This window comes from Miniopterus natalensis, chromosome 2, assembly GCF_054644295.1.
Source record: "Miniopterus natalensis isolate mMinNat1 chromosome 2, mMinNat1.hap1, whole genome shotgun sequence".
NCBI classification, from domain to species: Eukaryota; Metazoa; Chordata; class Mammalia; order Chiroptera; family Miniopteridae; genus Miniopterus; species Miniopterus natalensis.
The window spans coordinates 148,991,383-149,012,919 of record NC_142082.1 but is presented as its reverse complement, the minus strand read 5'-3'; the positions used below and the strand labels follow the sequence as shown (position 1 = coordinate 149,012,919).

General features: G+C 35.3%; 1 protein-coding gene across 1 annotated transcript in view; it reads left to right on the top strand.

Annotated features, from left to right (window-relative positions):
• LOC107528192 (contactin-1) overlaps positions 1–21,537 on the top strand; it is a 139,197-nt gene that overhangs the window by 103,086 nt on the left and 14,574 nt on the right. Inside the window, exons 10-14 of the mRNA XM_087813935.1 lie at positions 1–125; positions 771–888; positions 4,237–4,387; positions 9,001–9,128; positions 9,414–9,589. Coding sequence (XP_087670061.1) covers positions 1–125; positions 771–888; positions 4,237–4,387; positions 9,001–9,128; positions 9,414–9,589 — 698 coding nt within the window. The remainder of the gene's footprint in view (positions 126–770; positions 889–4,236; positions 4,388–9,000; positions 9,129–9,413; positions 9,590–21,537) is intronic.

Here is a 21,537-nt window from a genome sequence, read left to right as displayed (position 1 = left end):
CTTTTCCCGAATGGGTAGAACATATCAATGACACAGAGGTGGATATAGGCAGTGATCTCTATTGGCCTTGTGTGGCCACAGGAAAGCCCATCCCTACTATCCGGTGGCTGAAAAACGGGTACACGGTATGTACGTTCAGCTGCCTTGTGGTTCTTGAGCCCATGTTCAGTCCCCATTTCTAGTGGTCCTGGGATTAATATAGCAGAAGAGTCAATAGAGTAAGAAAATGTGGGCCCTGAAATAAAAGTTTCTTTTAAAAAGGGAAATAAGAAAGTGAACATAAATTGTCTTCTCTCAGCTTGAACAACTTTCTGCATTCGTATATCTACCTTCTCTTTCTCTCTCCTTATATTTTCCTTTGTTCCACTTTTACCCCTCTTTTTACTAACCCATCTCCACTACCTGGTAGTGTTCTTTTTTTCTTGCCACTGTTTTCCTGACCCCAAAGAAAGAGAGGTAAGAGCAAAAGTCCTACCTTTGGCCCGGGGACACGTAGCAGCAGCAGGGTCCTTCTCTACCTTCCCTCTGTCATCTCCCAGCCCGGCCCAGAGGGGAAAAGGTGGACTCTCAGCTCTGTGGGGTGACTAAACCAGAGCCACTGGCATGGTAAGTGGGTTTTACTTTCCCACGAACATCCCACTTCATTTGGCTTAGTTAACAGTGGGCAGAATAATGTATTTAAATGAAATGACAACCAAGCCCATACCTAAATGAAAGCTTTTCTGTAGAAGTTTATTGAGGGAATGTGTTTTCCTTTGTGTTCTTTGCAGTATCATAAAGGAGAATTGAGACTGTATGATGTGACTTTTGAAAATGCTGGCATGTACCAGTGCATAGCTGAAAATACATATGGAGCCATTTACGCAAATGCAGAGTTGAAGATCTTAGGTCAGTATCATTTCTGGTTTCTGTTAACATTCAGCAAAAAAGCAACACATTAAAAAAATGATCATAGGGTATGTATAGATCATATTTGATTTTATGCTATGTTCTAGAATTCTTAGTTAAAAACTTTTAAAATGTGGTTTAAACTAGAATATTATTGGCTTTTTCTTCCTTTTATTAAGGAATAGTAAATACATTTAAGGCAACGTGGAGTGCAATAGTTTAAAAAAATTTTTTAAATGGTAAAGAAAACTTTATGCACGCCAATTTTTTACAAATCTTGTTCACTTCTACATTTGGGCAGCTAAAGAGTTGCCTGAAAATCACATACTGAAGGTGGGTGCTCTCACAGGGCATATGGCCAGCCTCAGAGGAGTGTGCAGCACTTGCTAGCTGTACCAGGCCCGGGGCCTCATGCCCTGCAATTGCTGTGTAGAACCCTCAGGACACTCTTCAAGCTCCTTACCCCACGCTGACTCCCGCTTTCATATTGCCTTCTTACTTCTCCATGAAAGCTGAAACCCTTTGAAATAGAATATTCCAACTTCCCATCCTTCACTCAAAACTATCTAAACCTTACTACACTTGCCCTTTTATCTCTTCAACCACACGAAGGTATGTCTGTCTGCTGCTGCCCAAAAATAATTCCCCTACCTGTGCCCTCTATTCATTCCTTTTTATTTACCCTGATTTAATTCTTGCTACACCAAGGGAAATACTTTAAAACATTGCTATTGCTACAGATTTAGTACACTAAAAGAATATGAAAGGAAATTAGATAACTGTAAGAAAGTATTAAAAATAAACCATCTTTAAAAAAAAATGAAGTCTTCTTAATTTTTACTTTCCCCGCCACTTATTATAATGTTGAGGATCATATTCCATTTTCCTCCCAAAATCAAAATTCCTTGATAATATATTTAATCTAGTTTATTTGGGTATCAAGCAAATGTTCCAGCTTAGATGTTACTACTTTGGTATGGAGCACAATATATATATATATATATATGGAGCACAAAATATATATATATATAGACTCTGAGAAGGTATGAAATGAGTTTGAATTTTTTTACAAATATAAACTTTATAATTTCTGTTAAAATTTCTTGTTTATCATAATGTATTACCAAAGAATATGAATATTCAACAGTTCAGGCTGAACATCTCTCTATATTCAAGTCTTAAGTCTTTCAATCATGTAATGACTATTAATGTAGTAATTAAGCAAACTGAACATTTTCAGCCTGAGAGCAATGCTCCTGGGCATTTTTATATTAGTCTTCATCTGTATTTGTTTATTACCTTTAGGAGTATCCTTAGTTGTCTAAATTCATTTATTAATCCACCAAATATTGGTTGAGCACTCTATATCAGATACTATTTTTAATAGGCCCAGTAAAGAATGAAAAAGAAAAAAAGCATGTCTTCCTAGTTGGGTGAGAATTGTTCATTCATTCCTTCCCACTATTAAAATATATGGCAACATATTCTAGATTCTTTCCCTAGAAATTCAAATATTAGATAAGTATGAAGTTATTTAAATAACCATGCCAAATCAATTATTTCATTAAAATTGAACCTATTCAAGAAAATTGGTCATCTTCTAGATAAATTTTGACTTTTGAATATAATTCTATTCAACTTTGTCTCATATTTCACAAGCAATATGTCACCCACAATGTTTATTGAGCCTATACAAAATATGACACACTAGGTATGTAACACCAGTTGGCTGGTTACTTTTTTATCTGTCAGTTATCAAAACACAGACAAAAACAGCAATGAGATAAACTAAATCTTTGCTGTAAAAAGCAGCCAGAACAGTAGCAACACCTGGGAGCTTGTTGGAAGTGCCAAATGTCAAGCCCACCCCAGACCTACTGAATCTATATTTTGTCAGTGTATTCAGATAATTTTGATGCACAGACAAAATTTGAGAATTACAGGCCTAGAGGATGAAGAGTCAAAACCTGAATAAAGATATACTTAGGCCTGGCTCTGGCCCTGGCCAGGCAGCTCAAGTGGTTAGAGCATCACCCCAATATACCAAATACACCAACGTTTCAGGTTCAGTCCCCAGTCAGGAATCAACCAATGAATGCATAAATAAATGAACAACAAATCTTTTTCTCTCTCTCTCTCTGTCTCTCTCTCTCTCTATCTCTCTCTCTTCCTCTCTCTCTAAAATCAATCAATCAATAAATTTAAAAAAAAAAAAGTTATAGTTGGGCCCCAAAAAGCCTCCAGAAAGGACACAGTTACACATGATTGGAATGTGTGGGAATCAATGGATGGAATCAACCCTGATTCTGCTAATAGACAAGGAGATTGAGAAATGAGCTAGATATGGGGACCCTAAGGAAAGTTAGAGCATTCCATCAATGGAGTAACTTTTTATGAGACTCTATATCCTGTTTTCATAATTATTTTTCTGTACAATGAGGTAGTTAAGGAATAACTACCCATGAACTATGCCCTCCTCAATTAATTGGGCCATTATTCCTCAGAAGGCAGGGCTCTCTCTGTTCATTTTGGCATCTCATAGTATCTGTACACAGTTGGTGTTCAATAAATGTTTGTTTAATGAGGGAGGAGTCATGTTACTTAATGAAAAAAAGCATGTTTTCAAATCACAAGGAACTAGATTCTAATATGAATTGTACCTGATACTTACTGTCTGTGACACCTTTGGCAAATTATATAATTTTAATAGATATCACTTCTCTCATTTGTAAAGTAGGGACAGTTCATTTACAGTGTATTGATTATGACTATAGGTATACAGTAAGGATGGTGCTCAATTTCCTCCAGCCTTTTACTTACACCTTGCTGACCGGTCAAGAGTATGCATGTGTTTCCGTGCCCCACCATTACTGACGAGTCATGAGATAACTTGTGCCTGCACTTACATTAATTTAAGTAATTTTAAACACCTTGCTGACCAAAGTAGCTGGCCGCCTGGGCTAGTTCTAGCTTGAAATAGCCAGTGAGCAAGGTGTACTTCTCTTGTGCAATTCAGTCAAAATAATTGAATTAGATGTTACCTTCAAGGTAAATATGTATACATAGTGTTTGATTGTAACTAAATCTTATTATAATCCAGAAATCACCAAGAATTATACATTTAAAATTGGTGGATTTTATAAGTTAAATATAACTCCATAAAGTTATTTAAAAAAAGAAAAGCATATTAGTATTAGGTATAAATGTGTTTTGGTTATAGCTGATAATATTAGGTGAACTTGATCTTTAGTAATCAAAAAGAAATAAAAGATGTATAGAAGACATTTTTTTTTTCTTTTCAACAAAAGAGAAAAATAATACTTTTTAATTTTCATTATTATTTTTTAGCTTTAGCTCCAACTTTTGAAATGAATCCTATGAAAAAGAAGATCCTGGCTGCTAAAGGTGGAAGGGTTGTAATCGAATGCAAGCCTAAAGCTGCACCGAAACCAAAATTTTCATGGAGTAAAGGGACAGAGTGGCTTGTCAATGGCAGCAGGTCAGTGCAGAAACTAGACATCCAACTGGAATTCCCTAAGTGGGAAAGTTTATTTTACAGAGGACTTGCTTTCATATTAATGATGTAAATGTTATTTGTTCTAATTTTTCTTTACAGAAGATATTCTAGTTCTAAGATGAACAGAAGCACTTACCCCACAATGTCAGTATCTATTATAATCAGGATTTAATTTTTAGGCTTCTATAATTTATAAGAAGTTTAGAGCACTGAAATGCAGATTCTTGGAAACTGCCCAAGGCCACAGAAATAATGAACAATAAGAAATAAAATAGAATCCCTTTAACTTACTTTTCCCCTAATAAGGGCATCTAATTCCATTCACATTTTATTTAATTTCATGCCATTAGCTTATTAACTATTTCAGTAAGAAAATAAAAAGATGGCTTCAAGGTACAAATCACCTCTTCCCTTCTTCTTAAGTGAATAGAAGCATCTCGTCTTCCTAACAAGTAGGTCATCTACCAATGTTTTGGTGTCTTGGGCATGAAACGAAAAACGTGTGACCTACATAAATTATTTATTATATAAGAGCCACACTGAATGCTTTCTAAGTTTCCTAGAAGAGGGTATGGTTATATTGAGTACTAAAGACTGGAGAGGAGAAAGTCAGATTTGGAAATAGCAGGAAGGAGGTGTGAAGTTGGGGAGCAGTGAATATTCCAGGCAGTGAGAGTAGCATGTGCAAAAGCCCTGAAGCAGAGAGTGAAGCATGTGTAAAGAATGCAGGAGCTGAGATCAGTTTGGCTTGTCTTTAGAGGAAAACTGAGGAGAGTTTTAAGAGATGAGCCATAGTAAGCCAGATCATCAACAACAATGTTTTCTATGCTGAGGGGCTGAGGCTCCCTCAATGAGTAATGGAAACCTGACTAAAGGCTTAAGTAAGGAAGGAAAAAAGGTTTTGCCTTTTTAGAGTATTCTGGCCAAGTGTATAAGATAGATCTACTTCACAATAATTCAATAAAGTAGGTAAGATGAGCGTTATCATCTCTACATGGATGTATCTAAAGCCTGGAATGGTTAAAGTGACCTTCTAGAAATACATGGATAATCTCCAAACTGAAAACCTTAAACTCATGTCATGTCCTATGAATGAACACATGCTAACACAGCTCTCTTATCAGGATGGTCACAAGAATGGCTGTGCGTGGGACAGAGGTGGGATGGGAGGGACATGTTAACTTTTACAGTTAATGTGTCTCACTACGCATTATTAAGATTTAATGAAATGATACTAGAAGAATCAATGTTAAAGGAAGAACCAATTTGTTCAGTTTGCTGCTGAAACATTAACCCTTAATAAAAATATTTTTTCCTTCAATTCTAATGAGGACCAATATTACAGGCCTCTCCAAACAAGGATTTCTCTGAACCAAACATTTCATGGACTTGTTTTTTTAAAATATCAATATGTTCAAAAAAAGAAGTCTACTTCCTAAAATTTCACTATTTTAGCCCTGCCATAATATTTCCAAAGTCTTTGAATCAATTTATATTACTTTTTGAAGAAAGGATCTATAAATCCAACTTTGTTCACCACTTTTATCCATTAATATCTAGGTTATTTCAGTACCTCTTTATAATTGATATAGTATTTGATGTAAACATGAGTTTGAATGTTATAAAACAGTGTGTATAAAGAAAAGGTAAACTCATAAATTATTTTTAGAAAAGTAAAATATTTCTGTTGAAAAATAATATTCAAGGAATAACTGAAAAACTCTAAGCATAACTAAAATTTTATTCTGATTAATATAGTTATAAAAAACTGGTTCCACATTACAAATTTATTTCTGTTCCTGGTTATTGGCTTGTAAAATGGGTTATGCAATATTTGCAATCAGCAGAGAGGAGACATAAATCTTGATAAGTTGTAATTAAGTTCTCAGTTGTATGATTTTATTTTGGGCTAAAATCATATAGATTCTCTAACAGAATTTCTTTGTAGTTATTCACTTATATCTGATAGACTGTAATCAGCTATAAAGTGATCCATTATGGGAGCCATTATGGGAGAATATCTCCAAAATTCTTTTCTACCTCAGAGTCTGTATGCTTTAAAAACTACTAAATAAGATAGAGATTATCCTGGAACAACTTTGGCAACAATAAGTAAATAATTCATTAAAGACCAGATAGTCCCTAATTTGTCTGATTGCTTATCCATATCATATTATCTGAAACTAAGAATAAGATCCTGGGAGTTTAATCTACATAGACTTAAGAATAAGGACCATTATCACCAAAAAATCAAGCTCCCTACACATTCTTACTAAAAATTAATTTTAATTTTAATGCCATGGAAGGACTGCCTTGAAAGTATGGATGAAATCCATAAGGAAGTATACCTTTTGAAGATGTTAAAGATCAATTGAGAGATAATATTCATGAAAAAAACAAGACTATTAGTGTGGATTCTAGAAAGAATAATTGTTGCTATTGTTTCCATTGTGACTTGACTATAATTTTATTGCTTTACTTGCAAAATAATTAAATGGAAATGGGGTAAAAATTGGCTAATGACTTACTTTAAAGCTTAGTGAGAAAAAATCATGACATGTTAATGTTGGTACTGTGTTAATATGGAACTACAAAAAGCAGATACCGATATGGGTTTAACCATGAAAGAGATTTATTAATGGTGATGCATAGGAGAGAAAACAGAGAGGATAGCAGGTGGGTGATGGGACAGCCCTTGGCCAAGATGCAGGTCTTACTCCAGGTGAAGGAGAGAGGGAAGGAATGAAAGCTGGGTGGAAGTGACAGACTGCGGGCAGCTCTAAGAGAGTATGGTAAGGCCACTGGAGAGTCCTGTAGCTGAGGTGCCCATCAAAGGAGACTGGTGTCTTCCAGGGACAGGCCCGCCTTAAAATCCCTCCTGGCTCAGTCATTGAGTGGCAGCTGTCTGTAGAAAGTGTTGTCTTGGCTCAAATACTGTGGTGGTTTCTGGTGTAGCATCTGGGGCGGGGGATCAATGACACTCCTTACAGCTGAAGAATGTAGAGGCACATTGTCACAGCTTCCACAGTATCAAATAATCACTTTTATGTTTATATCATTTTATTAGTACATTTCTTCTTCAAGAAGCAGAAAGTATGTACTCTGTCATGAACTTAAGTTGGAACTGGATAGTTAAACAAAGGAAAGGTAATCCTGGAATATATTATTGGTGGAAAAATCTTATATGGAGATTTTTATTAGTAAGGTAGATATATAACATTTTTCCTTTATCAAGTGTGGCCCTTAAAATGGAATATATGAAGAATTATTGGCATGTACTGTACAAAGCTTCAAAAATAAAATAGGCTTCAATGATAAAATTTTTGGAAATGATACATTTAAAGAAGGTAAATATCCAGTGAAAGGCAAGTCAATATAAAATTCTGGAAGACCTGGTTTTATTTCTTTGAGGACTATGACTGATTTGAGCCTGTGGCATATGGAAAACCACTTGCTTCCGTTAGACTCCGTGTAGCTCATTCACTGAAAAAAAAGACTGATTGAATGACTACTCAGTGATCAGTGCCTCACTCCTGAATGTGTTCCTGGCACACACAGATTTTTTTTCTAATGAGTTAATGGATACTATTACCTGTTGGATACATGGCCTCATACAAAGCAGATATAAATTTCTAACATAAAGGTGTTACCATCTAATGGATAGATAGGTTAATAAGTAAAACTAAAGTATGTCAGATGAAATTTGTATTAGGAAAAAAAATCAGGAAAGAAGGATAGGATGGGTAATGCCAAGACAGCAGTGCCGTGTGTGTGTGTGTGTGTGTGTGTGTGTGTGCGCGCGCGTGTGCACGTGCACATGCATCTGCATGTGTGTGCATGCAATACTAGCTAGAATTATCAGGTAAACCTTTCTGAAGGTCCAAAATCCTAAAGGATGTGAGGAAGAAATTGTGAAATTGTCCAGGGCCTAAAGGGGCAATCAGAGGACTGTGGTTTTTACTATGTGTAAGAGGCAAAGTCACTGGATGGTTTTGAGCTATTGAGTGGCATCATTGAGCAGAAGAGTGACATGATATGACATGTCATTTATGTCTTCTTGCCTGGCTGACATGAGGAAAAGAGACTATGGGTAGGTGAGGGTAAAAGCAGAAAGTCAGTTAGAGACCACTGACTGCTATAGTCCATGAAAAAGATGAAGGTGGCTTTCTAAAACAACTTGTCAACGTTGAGAGAGAATATTATAAACAAAGGCTACAGTGTTCCCTCTTTTAAAACCTCACTGTCAGCCCTGGCTGGGTCACTCAGTTCTCAGTTGATTAGAGTGATGTCCAGATACACCAAAGTTGTGGGTTCAATCTCAGGTCAGGATACATACAAGAAGCAACCAATGAATGCATAAATAAGTGGAAGAGCAAATCAATACTTCTCTCTCACTAAAATAAATAAATAAATAAATAAATAAATAAATAAATAAATAAATAAATAAAAATTTAAAAAAGTAAATATCTCACTGTCAACAAATTTGTGTAAAATGTACAATCAAATAATATTAGTGTCCGTAATCTAAGACAAAGAATAATAAAATATTTAATGAAATTAATTTTATGAATTACATATTTTTTTCATTTCAATAGAACACTCATTTGGGAAGATGGCAGCTTGGAAATCAATAACATTACAAGGAATGATGGTGGTATCTATACATGCTTTGCAGAAAATAATAGAGGGAAGGCTAATAGCACTGGGACTCTTGTTATCACAGGTAAGAAAGCATTTAATTAAAATTGTCTGTTTCATTGATGCATTTCTAATGTACTATAAGAAGTGGTCAGCTCTGAGCTTCTGAGACAGTCACATATTGATAAGTTTCCATTTAAAAAGCCTCTGGGCAGATCTCTTGCGTGATGAAATTGTTCCTGGAATTTGAATTTGAAAACATCATATTCCTTCACACAGAGAAATCAGGATATATTGGTTTGTATTCTTCTAATGTAGCAGATAATATTTTCTCCAACTGTGCTTTCCTCCTTTATTTTAAAATGTGCAGATCCCACGCGAATTATATTGGCCCCAATTAACGCTGATATCACGGTTGGAGAAAATGCCACCATGCAGTGTGCCGCTTCCTTTGATCCTGCCCTGGATCTCACGTTCGTTTGGTCCTTCAATGGCTACGTGATCGATTTCAACAAAGAGAACATTCATTACCAGCGGAATTTTATGGTATGTGTTTTAAGTTTCATTTTATTAACATCCCAGTGACCCCATGGGTCTGCCCCGCAGCTCTGTTGCGATAATCATCTACATGAGCCTGAAAAACAGGCAAAAAAAGCTTTTCACAGGTCTCCTTTTGTTCATCAGAGTACTGCTCGACCTTTCTGAAAGATGGCTAGCCCTGAGAATTTTGGTAGAAATATTAATCAATAAACATTTATGCTTTAGGTCCATTTTCCCTTAATTATAATACAGTTTTTATATTGATGTAGTACCCCTCAGTATATCTGTACACTAGGTTCTAGTGCCTTCACGGTGACTTTCAATGAGGTAAGAGCATAGAACTTATCTTTTGTTAAAATGGTTACTTTAGGGCATTTATTTTATTCTTTGAGGGTAAGGAATAGATAAAATACATATATGGGGAGGTTGGGAAAAAGAATCCTTGTAATTTGAAAAGGGTTAAGTGGCTGTTTTATTTTAAGAACAGGAAAGGATACATGACACAAGTCCTTTAATTAAGAATAGGGATGTCCTTGTACAGATATAAAGAAAATAGAGGTGAAAGACTGGGAAGTAATGCGGGAATTGATAGGGCTGCCTAGTTTACAAAGTTTTTAAGAAACAAATTGAGCACTGCCCCTACCAGTTTGATCTCTAGAAGGGTGTCTATTCAGGAGCCTCAAGGACTATGTAGAATATACGCTTAGTTAATAAAACCTTAATTTTAATTTTAGAAGTCAATTATGAATGTAGAAATAAAATTTGAGTTTGAGTTCATTCAGAGCTATAAAATAGTTAGGATTTTAAAAATCCTATGAAATCTGAAGATTGGTAGGTATATATTATAATAATATACTTTCAAATAGTCTAGCTCTTTGAAAAAACTCTTCTAGAACTTTCTACTTTAAAAAGTCAAAATAAGTTTTCAGTCAGGTTAAGACTGATTTTTACTAGATGGAGACATTTCTTCTTAAATTTCACTAAATAGATTCGTAGAATGACTACCAATGAATCATCAGTATTAATGTCTTTCATATGTTAAATGTAATTCTTTCTTCTTTCTTTTTAATCCAGCAGACTTAGTTATAACTGTAAGTCTACAGTCAATCCACTGATTGTCTTTGTTTCTAAATTAAACTTACACTTCAAAAAATAACACCTGGGAACTGGCAGAGAACTAGTTTAACATTATACCAAGTGATCTTTTCCTTACCTCTCTGAAACTGTGTTGATATGCTTAGTCATAACCATGCCCAACACTAGTAAAAGTGACACCAGTATCTTTAATAATTTCTTCAAATTTTGTTTTGTTTTGCAAGAAAAGCAAATGTCACTCAGTTCGATGTAACAAAAACTAAAATGAACTAAGCAGACATCTTATTTTTTAAAAATAGACTTTTGAATTTGCTTAGACTCTTGGTTTTATAAATTGAAGAATTCAAAAAATGTAACAACCATAATTCATACAAGTAGCCAATAGTTGGCGCGAAGTCTCTATAAATGGGTGTTGGGGTATAAATTACCCTAAATTAAGCTGAAACTTCATATGTGGAACCTCTTGGTGTCCTTTATCATAATAGTTACATTGCGTTCCTTGATATAAATAAGCATTTCAAAAAAAAGAAATTAAGAAAGGGAGAGAGGGAGATAGAAGAAGAGCCCCTTGCTTTAAAAGGAGTGGAAAATAAAGAAATAACTGGAGTACTAATTAAGAAATAAATAATAAAGCAGACCATAAAAATGTAAGGACTTTGACTATTACTACAGTCCCTCCTTTTGCAGATGGTGGCCACAGAGGTTCATGTAGTTGCCCCTCAGCTTATCCAGAGGAGAACCCTAACTGCAGGCTGTGCTCCGGGCTCACCAACTCTGGGTTCAGCTCAGTCCACCAAATAATGATCTAAGAGTGGTGAAAACACACTCACTGGCTAAATCTGTGACTTAACTGAGTGAAAATATCACACGCACGTATTAACACTTTGTAGATGGACAGATAGGATTCAATTCTCTAAATACCAAAAGGGGGGGGGGGGAAGATAAGAATCCTTTCAAATAAATTATTAAACTGAATTCTGTCTTTGGAACCTAAGAAACCTATAAAGCTTTTCCTCTCATCTTCCTTCTCTTTTAAGGCAAACTTCAAAGTCAGGCTTCACTGCGAAATGTACAACACAGAATTCAAGTGGAAACACCATATGTGTTTGATCCACCCTTTGGAAGACCGTCCTACTGGCTAGTAATTGCTCTGGGCACCTTAGTAGGCCATTGTCCTAAGGAGTGGCTCTTCCTGTCTAAAACTGAGTGAATGAAAACATAATAGAGACAGCAGGTATTGGGGACAGGAAATGCAAACGGGGACCATTGCTGACTGCAATGTCTATTATTCAAGTTGTGTGGGTAAAAATAGCAGTATACAATTTTTTTGATGTCTTAAATAATATATACATTTTAAAATTCTGGTAACATTTCAATAATTGAGTATCATTTGTTCATTTAAAAATTTTGTCCTGAGCACATACCACACGTTAGGAAGAGTGACAGGCACTAGGGCGAGTAAACCACTGACGGAGACAAACACAGGTACGGTTCCAAAATAAATCAGAGCTACTCTGTGAGTTTAAAACTCAGACGTAAATGTTTGGTAGCTATCACGGTTATCAAACTGATGGCATTATCATCATTGTGTTTTAATAATTTTAATTGGCAAAGTTACTATCAGAAGCTATAATTAATGAAGAGACTATAGAGTTCAAGATTTAAACTTTTTAGTTCAAGAACCCAAGTTTTATTTTTCGATTTAATTTAATAAGAAATTTTACTCAGTAATCAAGTCTGCTTTAATTTCAGCTTGCTATTCCTGTTTTTGACCACCCTGTGGCAACCTTGCATAAGGTTTCAAATTTCAGTCTGGAATGATTATGAAATTAAACAAATACATTTTCCCATGTACTTATGTCTAAAATTTGTGATTATAGATGATTTTTAAATTTCTCCTTTATGCTTTTTTCATTTGTATCTAATTATCAGGAATAAAGCAACTATACATTTTTGAAGATAGGCATTTCTTTTCAGAATTTATAGTGAGCAGGAAACTAGACTTTTGATGGCCAGCACACTGTCATGCAGACAGACATTGAATTGTAATGTCTTACCTGAAAATATATTAAAAAATTTATAGTGAGCACTAGAAAGGTAAAAATAACATTGCCATTACATTTAATGATCCTGCTTTCTGTAAAACTCCTTGAAATTAATTTTTTAAAAGCCGTAAGTAAACACTAATACTGATTACAGAGCAACATTAAGGAGTTATGTATCTAATTTACTTGTCATGCCATTTATTTTTTCATTTATTCAGTTAATATTCACTGAGTGTTATATTGTTTTGTGATCAGGGTCAGTAAATGCTTCATTTAAACTTGAACTTATGCACAGAAGGATGTTTAGAATATACATCATCATAAATTTAATAAATCTGAAACTTTGATGCAATATGCTTTTAAAGCAGTTTATTTGGCATCACATTCTTTTATTCTAAGTTATGTGGCAAGTCCAACTTAAAATTTTCCAAGTCCAACTATGAAATGGCTTCTATTTTAATTTTCTAATTTAATAGCTATCTACTCCCTTAAATACAAAAGACAGTCATTTTATTTACCAATTTAATTTATAATCTCTCTTGTTCTTGAAAGTACTTTGGACTATCCACCAAGGTACTTGATCTTCAGAAATTATTTTTAATAGACACCTATCTTTCAAAATCAACCTTGAGTCATTTTTTTTTCAACTATTTGACAGCACTCTCCTGTCAGAGCTGTTATCTTTATTAAGCACTTGAGTTTCTTAAACTTTCCAATTCTGGCTGTTGACAATACACTTTTTTCCTGATTCTCTTATTATAAATAAATGTTAGAATTGTACTTTAGCAAGAAGCTAATTGCTTGTCTGCATTGAGTTAACAAATGCCATATGAATACTTCCGAAGCTATGCCACCACCAGACCTGGGCCCTAGGCTTCATTTTTTCACTTATTCTGTGACTGAGCCTATGATTAAGCCTGTCTAAGCCTCAGATTTCCCCCTCTGTACAATTTTATTAATAATTCATTCAGGTTACTTGGTTGGGTTTGCGAAACCAGTTACTTCATGATATTTTTGTGAGGATTCAATGAGAGAATGCCTCTAGAGTGCTTGGCACAAGATATGGCCTATTATACGTGATTAGTATACTCTTTATAATATAGCAATCATTCCCCATTGAAAATGACAAAAGTGTTTTGCCAGTGTTGTTTTTTATTACACATCTCCTGTCTCATAAATTAATTCTTGCTCTGTTTGCTGTATGGGACACTTAATCCAAGACAAAAATTCTCTGTATTTCCTTGCTCAGGGCAGTAAAGAGATAATAAATAGTCAACATTTGTTGAGTGCTTACTATTTGATCAGCATTGGGTTAAATGTTTTCTATGTATTTCTCACTTGATCTTCACAGCAGTCCTATATGGAACAAGTTTTATTGTGATTTTTTTTTTTCTTCGATTTTTTTGAGGTGAAAAAACTGAGGATTAGAAAGATTAAGTAACTTGCTCAAAGTAATCACACACCTTGCTAGTAGCAGAGGGAGGATCTGAAACCAGACGGGCTGACTCTCCACCACTTCAGCTTTTGATCCATCGGTTAATATTCATGCCTACGTCTAGTTAGATAATCCTCCCCCCATTGTCTGAAACACTGTAAGGCAGCAATGTTCAACTCATAATTTATCCTATAATCTTGTTTAATGAACCTTTTATGCTCGCTTGAAGTTTTCCAAATTGCTTGCCTTCCCTATACTATTAGCTGCCTTTGCAATACATTGTAAATCAAGTCTGTAGAGTGTCTGGTGGTCTAACTATAAAGTTCTAGGCAATTCTTAGTGATTTCCTTTAGGTAGGTAGGTGTATGTGTTTGCAGGTATGTGGACATGCATTTGTTCTAACTACATTGACAACACCCTTCATAACAAAAGAAGACATTTCTTACCCTTAGGCTATATGGGGTTTTTTTAAGAAAATATTAATTATACTGAACATGCCACAAAAATATGTTAAATATTAGTGAGACATATATATTCTGTATTGGAGCATGTTATGAACTTGAACAGAAATTTTGCTTCTGCAAGACATGCAAAAGGAGAGAGAGAGAGAGAGACAAACAATAATAATAATAATAAAATAAGGGATCATTTTGCTGTTTTCAATTTCACTGTTTCTCTGCTCACTGTTGAACAAGGTCAAGATTGCCCAGAGTTATGAAGCAACAGGTTGGAAGAGAAAAGGAGGGTTGGGCAGCAATTCTGGAAAAGGCAAAGATCAAACCAGAGCTAAAGAAAGCAGAGCAGGAGACCAGGCAGGCAAAGTGAGATGATATAAGTCCTGAAGTGCTACTTTTAAACTTGGAGCAATTCCCTCCCAAGGTGACTTTGGCCATTTTGGGCTGTTATAATTGTAGGGTGGTTGGAGGATGGCTCCGCGTTGTGGGCATCTGTTTAACATGTGTGCTGCTAAACATCCTATAATGCCCAGGACAGTCCCCACAACCGAAAATTATCTGGCCCAAATTATCAATAGTGCCAAGGCTGAGAAAAGCTGCTCTAAAGGGAGATAAAAAAGAGACTTTGGAATAAATGGCGTGGCCCCTGAAAGGTTTTAAGCCTGAAATGTTAGAAACAAAGAGAGGTTATAGTATTCTGAGCAGAGGAGTGCTTAGGACAAAAAAAAATTTATAAGAAGCTAATTAAACATTTGCCAAAATAGTATGAAGTAGAGGATAGATTTCCTGTGTTTTGTAAATTTAAGATCATGTTCTGATGAGAAGTGGAAGAGAAAAAGAAATATGTAAAATGTGTGTAGTCCCCTGACACAGTCCTGTGACCCACACAAAACTCACAAAAGCATTCTACCTGTGGCCAAATCTTTTCTCTGCTCTCATCAGTAATTAATTGGAAAAGAGGTAGAGAATTCTGTGATACCTCTCTTTTTGCATGTCCTTCTGAACATAAAACTTTTCTGACCTCCCTTTTACTCCCTTCATAATCTTTACTTGCACCTAACTATTGTCTTTTATTTGCTCTTTCCATCAGTTAACACGGAGGTAGGTATCTATGTTCACTAGATGTGTCTACACTTGTGTTAGCTTCTTTAGATTATCAAACTTCTAATGTAGAGACCATGTGAGCTAAAGTTGCTCTCTAGCATAGCATCCCATAGCCTAGTTCTTAGTAAGCATTTGTCGGTGGCAATGCTAACTGAATGGAATTAAGCACATATAGAATCAAGTCTTCAGAGGTGTATTGGCTTGGAAGAATCTCCAAAAATGCATAGTAAATTAAAGACTTGCTTGTTTTACATAGAACTCCTTGCATACTTAAGCATTGCTACAGTAATTATTCTGGCTTTTGTGCTTACAGTAAATATTTGAAATAAAAAGAGGGAGAAATAAGCATGTAAAATACTGTATCTTGGGAATTTTTAATATTTTACATCATGGACTTTGATTTTTCTTTTGATATCACACTAGAAATATGCTTTTTGTCATTAGCTGTTGTATTCCAAAAAAATTATCTAGTTTGTTTAAGAACAGAATACTAATTATCTGGATTTTTGTTCTTGTTTTGCTATTGAAGAGTTACTCGACCTTGGGCAAAACAGTTACTCTGGGCCTCCAGCTTCTCATTTGTCATATGAGGAAGTTGGGCTACAACAGAAGTTTTGAAAAATGATTAAAAGTTTTTAGCAGCAGTATCCTTTTTGCAAAGAAAATTTGAATCAGAACTTCAATAAATTTTAAAGATAAATGTAAGGTTGCTCTGACTGAAGAAACTGTGTGCGCGTATGTGTGCGTGGGTAGGAGACTGCAGACCAAAGCCCTAACCACAGGGCTTCTCACTTTCTTCTATCAAAAAAAAAAAAAAAAAAAACCCACCCTGTTCTGATCCCTTCCTTCTACCAAGTGGTCTGTGAAGATCTTTAGAACCCCGAGGCTAATGGGAGCCAATTTAAAAACCATATGAATTAAATGATATCCAAATTTCCTTTCAACTCTAAAACATGGGGTCTAAATCCAAAGCTTTGATGTTTTTGTCCATCGTTCAAAGTGCTTAGCAGAGACCTCAAGAAAAATTTCTTCTTTTTTGAGTTTTAATTTAAAAGGAGCCCGTTGATCAAAATTGGACTCTTTGGCCATCAAAATAGTCAAATTTGGGTATGTTCAACATTTCCATTGGTTCTATAAATACTGGGTGACTTCTCAGTAATTTTGCTCATCCACTTTCCTAAGTCATGTAAATTTTTATATTTTCAATAACTTTACTTCATTTTAATGTTTTTTAAGTCATATGTGTTTTTAGATTTTTTTCCTTCAATCTTAATGCCGATGCATTACTTAAAGTAACACTAACTTGAATATTAGGACTTTAGTTAATTATGTGTGAACATGTTTTTGTGATTATGTAAGAGAATGGCCTTACTTTTTTTGCAGATTCAACATAATGTTTTGAAAAATTAATATGATGGTATCAATAATTTCTTTTTTAAGGGTTCAGCTATCGATAGGTAGTAGATAGAGAAAAGAAAAGATAGGACTAGCTAGTTAGATTATTAGATAAAGCAACTATGGCAGGAAGTTTACAATTATGGAATCTAATTGGTTGGTATACAGATGGCCATTGTACTCTTCTTTCTATTTTCTTATGTTTGAAAATATAGATAAAACAATAACATATTGTATTCTTCCTGCTATAAGAAAGTATCCATTTTTACCTACCAAATTGTTAACTTAAATCTCATGATTTATATGCTAACTATTGAGCCTTCCACCAGTAACTTCACTCATAATCTCAAATTTTCTTCTCTCTAAAACGGAAGTATTAGAAGTATGTCCCTAAGAATTATAAATTAAATAAGACAATGTATGCAAAACAGCTAGCCAATTGCCACGTATCTAAAAGGCATTTTATCAGCCGGGAGTAGAGGTGGCAGGGGCGGTGGCTCTCGCGGAGGCCGCAGCAGCGCTCACAGCAGCATGTGTCGCGCCTGAGCATCTGGCGTGGCCTGCCCCCGACAGGTGGGAGACTTGGGTGCCTGGCCCTGAGCGTCGCTTCGCTTGGGGGGAATGAGAGCCACGGTCCTGTAGTCCCCGCGCTCCGTGGCATCTCTTGGGATGTATAGTCAGTGTTTCCGATTCGCTGGCCTTTGTTTTGTTTTCCACATTTGTTGACATGTTCATGTTAGGATTTTGACAGACTGAGTCTCTGTGGCTCGAAATAATTCTATTGGTACCCCATCTATCCCTGGTGAGTTTTTTCTTCCCAATAATCTGAGGCAGGGTTTCTTTGGAAAAGACAATAGTGCTGGGGAAAATAGAAGGCAGCGGGAAAAGAGGAAAACCAAATTTGGGATGGTTTGGCTCCATAAAAGAAACCATAAGCATGCGCCCGCAGGAGCTGAGCAGGCTGTTGAGGACAGGACATTGCGGACCGCGTTCAGCCACAGGGTCGCCAGCCGTCAGAGCCCGCTCAGCGGCACAGAGCGGACGAACAGTAGCAGCAGTAGTAGCATCCTATTAACAGGCGCAGCAGTAGCAGCAGTAGTGGTTATAGGTATCGCAGTATTGCACCCTCATCTCTAAAATACGGTTAAAAATAGTCCCTGTTGCACAGGGCTGTTGTTAAGGGAGTTTGCACATGTGAAGTATTTATAATAGTTCCCGGCACCTAGATGTCCTTTACTAAATAGTTGCTCTTAGTCTTGTTCGTGACGGTGGTGTTCAAGTTTACAGTTGCATACGATGTATTTGCTATAGTTATTTTTTTCTTTAACCTGGCCAGTCAAAAGTAAAAAAGAATTTTTTTTTGTTTTTCACGGATATGGCACGTATTATACATATATAATAATTTTTTCTTATAAATTTCCAGACTGTTCTTTTTAAAGGATATGCTTTCCTTTCACCTTCAATATCTATGCCTTCATTCTGAACTCTGACAGAACAAAAGAGATGTTTTTGTTGACATATAGCCGTTATGTGTGTACCGTATCTGTAACATTTCTTTTTTCATTCTGATTAATTCAGTTGTTAATACAACTTAGTAATTCAGATTCCTTTATACTGCAGGAATGAGTTAGTTCATGGCGGAGGGGAAGATATGGGCCTTTATATTTTGGAAGTCTTTTGATTTAAATTTGGGGAATTTCTAAGTGGTAAACCACATATACACTTTGGAATAACCCTGCGCTGGGCTATCACCATTTCCAGTATGTGATTCAACTCTCCTCATGTGAAGGGAAGCATTTTGTAATTCAGCCAAGCTGTGGTTTTTAGGGGAAAATATAGAGAGCGTTCGCATCTAATTTGTGGCTAGAATGTGCTGAGGGCCATGATCTTTACTTGCTTTGTAAGCTTTCTGTTGACCACTGAGAACCTCAGCTTCTCCTGAGGTATGAAAAGTGGTAGCACCATTTATAAAAACTTCAGGGCAGCTTTCATGCATACACAGCTATATCAGAAGGGATATAGTATGTTTTTCCTTTGCTTTCCTTCTGAGGCATTTCAATGCCTCACCTTCATCAAATATAGAGCACATGAGAATAAATGTTAAAGTCACTTATTATTGCTTTATATAAGTAGGCCTATCATTACCCACCTAAGTCCTAATGTTTAAAAATGATCTGACTTTTAAAATGAGCTTAGGATTAAACTTTTAGAATAGTTAAGAGTTTTAGAGAACTTACTCTAAAGATTCAATAAGTGTAAATTCAATATAATATTTTGACATAAAACAGTTTGTGTTTTTCATTACATGTAAAAAGTATAAAAAGAATGACCCCATTATTGATCTCAAAATAAAATAAGTAATGAGCAATATGATTCAAGCTGAGAGTTTTGGGAAAGGGAGAGCAATTTTATTAAGGACAAAAAGAATATTAGGTATACAGTACTCAGATATTTTACAGAGGGCAATTAAAGTGCTACAATTTGTTTATTTTTATATTATTTTTTCCCTCAATTTCTTTATTTTAAAATTAAATAAAATATTTTTAATTTCTAAAGTGTCTTATTTTTAAAATTCCAATGTAAGCACATGGCTTATTGAAATAGTAGGTATTTAATAATAGGATTACCTTTCTTTTAGATGCGTGAAGCAAACAAATTAGTGAGTTCACATAATGAAAGCATATAATAGAAGTAAGTGCTTTTCATTTTTAACCAAACATTATCCTTTCCCTAATATAACTATTATCTCCTGTCATAATAGTTTTAAAAGACTTTACTTAATATCCTTCCATTAATGAATATTTAGTGTCAAAGTACAGTGCTATTAAAGATGTCAAAGTACATTAGAACTGTCTGTTTTACAAATATATAGTGTTTAAATTATTTTATTTTACCATAATTATTTCGTATTTTTCCACCAGAAAATTATTCAGAAATATGTGCCAATAGTCTTTAGAAATGTTACCTTCCTCACAAATTTCCACTTTTCCTCAAATATTTTTTTAAATAAGAGTTACAAATAATAAAATAATATTTCTTTTCCTCCTCTCTTAGAAGAATTCTATTTAGTATGGTATGAGGATTTAGGCCAAGTACAAATTTGGGCACAGTTCTCAAGATCATCTCCACTTCTGAAACCAACTACAAGTTCTGGGAGTTGCCAAAACCAGTCTCAGTTTGGATTTGCTGGAAGGAACTCAGGGAACTCCCTGAAAGCTATTATACTTACGGTTACAGTATTTTACAGGAAAGGTACACAGATTAAACTCAGCCTAAGGGAAACAGTATACCAGGCAGAGTCCAGGAGAAGAACCGGACACAGAGTCCACTGTTCTGTCCCCACCGAGTAAAGATGCATTATTCTATCAGCCTTGGCATATAGCCATAAGCACAGAGTATTGCCAACCAGGGAAGTTTCCCCGAGCTTTGGTGTCCAGAGATTTTACTGGGGCTTAATCACATAGGCATAATTGATTGATTGCCCAAATGGTCAACCTCAGTCTCTGGATTGACTGATATCACATGGCCCAAAACCCCCACCTCAAGTCCTAATGTTGGTCTTTCTGGCATGGCCAGCCCCTACCTTAAAACCATACAGCTGCAGCCAACTCCCACCCTGAATCACATTGTTAGACTGTTCACTATGACCCAAGATACTCTGGGACAGAAAGACAAATAAATTGCCTTTCAGAAGCTGAGAACAAAGAGCAGGCTTCTCTTGGGAAAAGGCCAAATTCTCTATAAAACACATAGGTTGGGAAAATGGGTTTCTGTTTTCTTATATGTTAACTGCATTCTTCTCTCTATAAACTTGCACATTACTCGTAAAACATTTGTATTTCTTCATGGAGTTAGTGTACAAATAATTTGGAATATGTTATTAATGGGTAATCGATCTCATGTGTATGGACATCAACAGTTCTCAACTAAGTTATTTTAATTTATGATATTGTCATTATCTTATTTGAAAAAATCATATGAAATTACTAAAAGAATTTAATGAAAATATTTTAGGTAATAGATATTTATTAATTCACTTATGTAATATTTAATATTTGTTGAATTCCTCCTTATGCCATGTATTTCATTAAGTTATTTTTGTATAATAATAAATAAGATCTAGTCCCTCTCTCAAGGAATTGCAGTCTAATAGAATAAACAGCTAAACAATTATAGTAGAAAGAGATAGTTATAATGAAAATGTGCAGAAGACGATGCCTAACCCAGGCTTTGAATTCCAGAGAAGAAAGGGACATCTAAACTGTGACTTGAAGTTGGCCAAGTGATAAAAGCAGGAGATGCGGGAATCTTTGCAAGGCAAGTGATATGTACACAGGTCTGCAGTAAAGAGAATAAATGATATAGTGTAAGTTGTCTACAGAGTCTAGGACATAGGAGTTGGGAGAAGGAATAATTAGAGGAAGT